This window comes from Gossypium hirsutum, chromosome D02, assembly GCF_007990345.1.
Source record: "Gossypium hirsutum isolate 1008001.06 chromosome D02, Gossypium_hirsutum_v2.1, whole genome shotgun sequence".
In the NCBI taxonomy this organism is placed as follows: Eukaryota; Viridiplantae; Streptophyta; class Magnoliopsida; order Malvales; family Malvaceae; genus Gossypium; species Gossypium hirsutum.
Genome location: NC_053438.1, coordinates 53,021,024 through 53,026,185, shown reverse-complemented (window position 1 = coordinate 53,026,185; position 5,162 = coordinate 53,021,024). Strand labels below are relative to the sequence as shown.

The 5,162-nt window shown below is 29.6% G+C and overlaps 1 protein-coding gene across 1 annotated transcript; it reads left to right on the top strand.

Annotated features, from left to right (window-relative positions):
• Positions 1–2,098: 2,098 nt before the first annotated feature.
• On the top strand, positions 2,099–4,448 carry LOC107909927 (1-aminocyclopropane-1-carboxylate oxidase homolog 4). Its single transcript, XM_041088795.1, has 3 exons — positions 2,099–2,708; positions 2,937–3,324; positions 3,975–4,448. The coding sequence occupies exons 1-3, from the start codon at positions 2,272–2,274 to the stop codon at positions 4,221–4,223; spliced, it is 1,074 nt and encodes a 357-aa protein (XP_040944729.1). The 5' UTR covers positions 2,099–2,271; the 3' UTR covers positions 4,224–4,448.
• Positions 4,449–5,162: the final 714 nt, after the last annotated feature.

Below are 5,162 nucleotides of genomic sequence, written 5' to 3'. Positions count from 1 at the left end.
GTTACCATGCCAACATCATTAAAAAATTAATGTTCCAATCAACATTTCAACAAAAAAAATTATTTTACTACTTTTTAAAAGGTGAATGACTAAATTTAGCTAAAAATTGAATAAGGGTCAAATTGACAAAAAAATATAAACATTAAAGGCTAAATATATCATTATGCTTAAAAATAATTTATCTTTTTAGGTTAACCCACAACTTAACCCCAAAATTATAACAAAATTATTACTTTGATACCTAAAAATTTTAATTTACTTCACTTTAGTACCTAAAGTTTCTAAATGTTATATCTATTATTCCAAGACTTAGATCCATTAAAAAATGTTATTACGGCACGCTTATAACATGCCATATCACTTTATTTTTTTCGAAATAAATTTTAAAAAAAAAAGTAGCAAAAAGAAAACGCTAAATTAGTTATATATGCTAACAAAATTTAGAGAAATAGACTGTTTTTAGAGAGTGTATGAAAGTACGTCTAGCTGAGCAGCTTTCTGCCAGTTGGCAAGAAAGCACGCCCAATTGGACGCGTTTTCCCTTTAAGTTGTAATTTTTGACTATTTTAATGCAATCAATTTTTTTGGTCAAATGGTTAAATGTTAGTGGTTTTGTTCTTAAGTCCTAAGTTTGATTTCTCTCCCACTCACATTAGTATTTTTTATTTCATGTTGTTTTAAGTTTTATTATTATTATTATTTTTAATTAATATTTTTAATATATCAACTTCCTTAGTTAAATGTTTAAATATAATAATTTCATCCTTAAGATCCAAGTTCAATTTCCCTTTTCTAAATATATTTGTAATTTTTATTTTTAATTAATAAATATATTATTTTTAATTTTTTATTTTAATTAATCTTTTTAAATATTTTTAATTAATAACTCTGTTATTCATAAAATCAAATAATAAATATCATTTATCATTATGTTAAAAATATTTGAAATTATAACTCATTTATATATAATATAAACATCAACTAAATTTTTTGATATATAATATTTATATGTCAAATGCATGTATATTGTGGGTATGGTGATTTCTAATATTATAAAATAAAAAATTTATTTCAAATATAATTATTATTTTTATATGTAAAATATTTAAAATATCATTGTTTTTATCTACATTATGTGTATGACATTTCAAATATTTTTATAAGTGAAATATTTCAATTAGTTATTTCAAATATCATTATGTTTATATGTGAAATATTTTAATTACCCGTACAAAAATATAATACTAAAATTTACTACACTCATAATATGAATTGAAAAATAAATATCACACATATAAAAATTATATTTACTAAAAATAATAATAATTTTAATAATTATTTGATTTTATGAGTAAAAGAGTTATTATTTAAAAAGATGAATTAAAATAAAAAATTTTGAAAACAATATATTTATTAATTAAAAATAAAATAAAAAAGCTTGAAACAACATGAAATAAAAATTACAAATGTGTTTAGAAAAGGAGAATTGAACCTGGGTTTCAAGGATAAAATTATTATTTAACCATTTAACTAAAGAAGTTAGTATATTAAAAATAAAAAAAAAGGTTCAAAACAACATAAAATTAAAAATACAAATGTGAGTAGGAGAGGAATTGAACCTAGAACTCAACGACAAAACTACTAACATTTAACCATCAAACAAAAAAAACCAATTGTATCAAAAAAAGTCAAAAATTGCAACTTAAAAGGAAATCGCATCTAGTTGGGCGCAGTTTCATGTTCTCTCTTTAAAAACGAATTATTTCTCTAAATTTTCAAAAAATCGACCTATTTAACTAATAAACTTTTTGTTTTTGGCATATATGGACTATTTGACCCAAAAGAAATTCAAATTATTTTTAAAAAAACATGCATAAAATTCAAAGAAGGAAACATTCATAAAAATAGAAAAAAGCAAAAAATAATATAGATATATAAATATCTATGGTACTTTTTTTCCTTTGAAATTTTGCTTCCTTTAATTTTATTTTTTTATAAGATTTATTTTTTAAAATTACATTTTTATAATTTTAGCCTCAAAATACTGTAAGAAATATTTTAATTTAGCAATATATCATGTTTCATGTGTAGTCCTAATATAGTTGGTGTGACCCAGGATGGAAAGTTTGAAAGAAAAGACAAGGTACGTGGGGCAGGCAAGTACAATAGCGTGGAGATGTATCTTGCTAATTGCTATTTTATAAACTTAGTTCTTAAGTTACAAATCTTCCTTCCCACAGCTTCACTTCATTTGTTAGCTGAAGAAAAAGAATGGCGACAACTGTGGATTCCGGAAACCAGTACGATAGAGCCGAAGAAGTAAAAAGATTCGATGACTCAAAAATCGGAGTAAAAGGGCTAGTCGATTCTGGTCTCACCACTATCCCTCGCATCTTCGTTCACCCACCCGAAACTTTATCCGACCTCAAACCCAAACCCAAGTCGGTTGCCATACCCACCATCGACCTCTCGGGGACCCGTTCGACGGTCGTGGAGCAAGTAGCCGCTGCATCTCGATCATTTGGGTTCTTTCAGATTGTAAACCATGGAATTCCCGTCCAGGTTCTTGACCGTATGATCGCTTCCATCAGAGCCTTCCATGAGCTGCCCACCGACGTCAAGGCCAGGTTCTACCGTCGTGACGCCGGAACCGGTGTATCCTTCATTTCCAACGTTGACTTGTTCCACTCTAAAGCGGCTAGCTGGAGGTATCTTATCCATTTGTGTTTTGTGGAATTGGGTTATCTTTTCCTCCCAATTTTGATTGATATATTCGTATCAATAGTAGATGATAGTGTTTGGCTTTGATTGAAAATTAGGTATTTTTTAGAAGAGATTCAAGCAAAATTAAAGAGCAAAACAAACCCAATTTTGACCAAAATAATTCTGGATAGGATTCACACATTGAAAATTGAAAATTTTGGGTGAAATGATAGGGATACACTCCAGATAAGACTAGGACCTACTCTCCCGGAGCTTGAGCACATTCCGGAGGTTTGTAGAGACGAAGTGGTTCAATGGAACTTACATTCGACAACATTAGGAGAGCAGCTGATGGGGTTATTGTCGGAAGGGCTGGGATTGGATAAGGATACCATCAAGAATACTACATGTTTGGATGCAAGAGTAATGGTTGGGCACTACTATCCATGCTGCCCCCAGCCTGATCTGACTGTGGGCATCGCATCACATACAGATCCGGGAGTGTTAACTTTGTTGCTGCAGGATCACACTGGTGGGCTGCAGATTAAGCATGAAGGGGAGTGGGTGGATGTCAAGCCTGTTCATGGAGCTCTTGTTATAAACATTGCAGATATTCTTCAGGTAAGGCCTTTTAGAGGCTGAAAGCCTAAATTACAACATTAGAGAATAAATTTTACATTATTGAAGTTCCATTGGATAGAATGGTAGCAGTTAGTTCTGCTTTCAACTTGGAGAATTGATGTTTCTTACCCTCCCAACATCTGATTGAAGCATTGCCCTTTCAAATTTTAATAAATTGAAAACTTTTAATTTTTATTACTTTTTAATAAAAAATTGTAAAAAATATTAAAACCCAAAAAAAATCATGAAAACTTATAGAAATTCAAGAAATCAATAAAAATATTAAAAAATTATATTTCAACATAAAATATAGAACCATCCTTTTTGTGATTCCATTCAATTTAATCTTGTGGTCGAGCTGAGTTTGATCTTTATATTTTCTACTACAATATTTGCAGAAGAATGGTTTGTGATAAATTTTACATGCATCTAACCCTAGGGCAATCAGCCTGTAAGTGAGAAAAATCAACTTAGCTATAAGATTAAATCAATGTAGCTTCTCGTCTGAATCAAGCCGGGTGAATATGCATTCTACTAAAAGTAAAATATGAGCCTAATAGAAGTTGAAATATTGTTGTCTTTGTAATTATTGGAACTGCTAATGATTTTATTTGTTGCTACGAATGGTGGTGCTTTGCGGCAATTTCCAGATAATGTCGAATGATGAGTATAAAAGTGTGGAGCACAGAGTGCTGGCAAATCCTTCCGAAGAAGCCCGAGTATCGATCGCTGTTTTCTTCAACCCAAGTGCCAGGGAAGCCTTATATGGACCATTTGCTGAACTTACTTCACCAGAGAAACCAGCCCACTATCGTCAGTTTATATATAATGACTACATGAGAAGGTTCTTCACCAAGGAACTGGATGGGAAAACTTTGACAAATTTCTATAAGCTGTAAGAGGATATATATATACATAATACTTTGTAGCTTTTAATGTAAGACTATTATGCAATATTAGACTCTTCTATTTTTATGGCAATGTACAATAAGAAAGTTGGATAATCGTAGTTTTCACATCACCATACTGTGTTTCTGTTAGTGATTGAAGGTTATGGTTGCTAGTTGAAAATTAATGTCCTATGAGTTGAAAGTAATAAAAATTTTATGGTTATTATTAGCAAACACCTGCCTTTCCATCTGCTCTGTTACATCTTTTATGGTTTTTTTTTTGTTTTTTTAATTGGACATCAGCATTAACAACACTTTCTCTAAGACTACTGTTGTTGGGTTCAATTCAATTCCTCACAAACAAAAATGTACCACCAATAAACTAAATACTTGTCAAATTACTACCGTTGGAATTATAAGCAAACTGCAATAAAATAAAAGGAAAAAGAAATAAGATAATAATTTATTCATAATATTTAAAGTTTGTATTTATAAACATTAAGAGTTATACATCTTCTTAATAGACATCTGAGTCTTAAAGTTGAACCAACATCTTATTCTAATGTACATCCACTTTATGTAATAAATATATTTATAGCACTTTTCTTTGAATACTCATTGATAGATAATATGTTTCGTTAAAACTTTAACAAGATAAAAACCTTTGAAAGAAAAAGTTTCTTAATGAATGAAAAGGGTACACATATCTATAATACGCATAACTTGTTGCTTCAAACTCAGTGGGACAAAATTTTGTTGAACATCATATGATATCTAAGATTCTATATACATTTTAAGCTTGAATACTAACTTTTCAAATTATCACTTGAACGGATATGCTAAGCATTAATCATCATTCTTCTAATAGCCATGAGTGGGGACGAATCTCCAGGAGTTCCAACAATAATCATAGCAAACTTTGATCTTGATCATTTTATAAAAATACAT

Excerpts from the sequence above, each read along its gene's own strand:
- LOC107909927 (XM_041088795.1), top strand. The coding sequence starts at position 2,272 with ATGGCGACAACTGTGGATTCCGGAAACCAGTACGATAGAGCCGAAGAA. Across the intron at positions 2,709-2,936 it reads TCTAAAGCGGCTAGCTGGAG|GGATACACTCCAGATAAGAC; the intron begins GTATCTTATCCA and ends GTGAAATGATAG. Across the intron at positions 3,325-3,974 it reads ACATTGCAGATATTCTTCAG|ATAATGTCGAATGATGAGTA; the intron begins GTAAGGCCTTTT and ends GGCAATTTCCAG.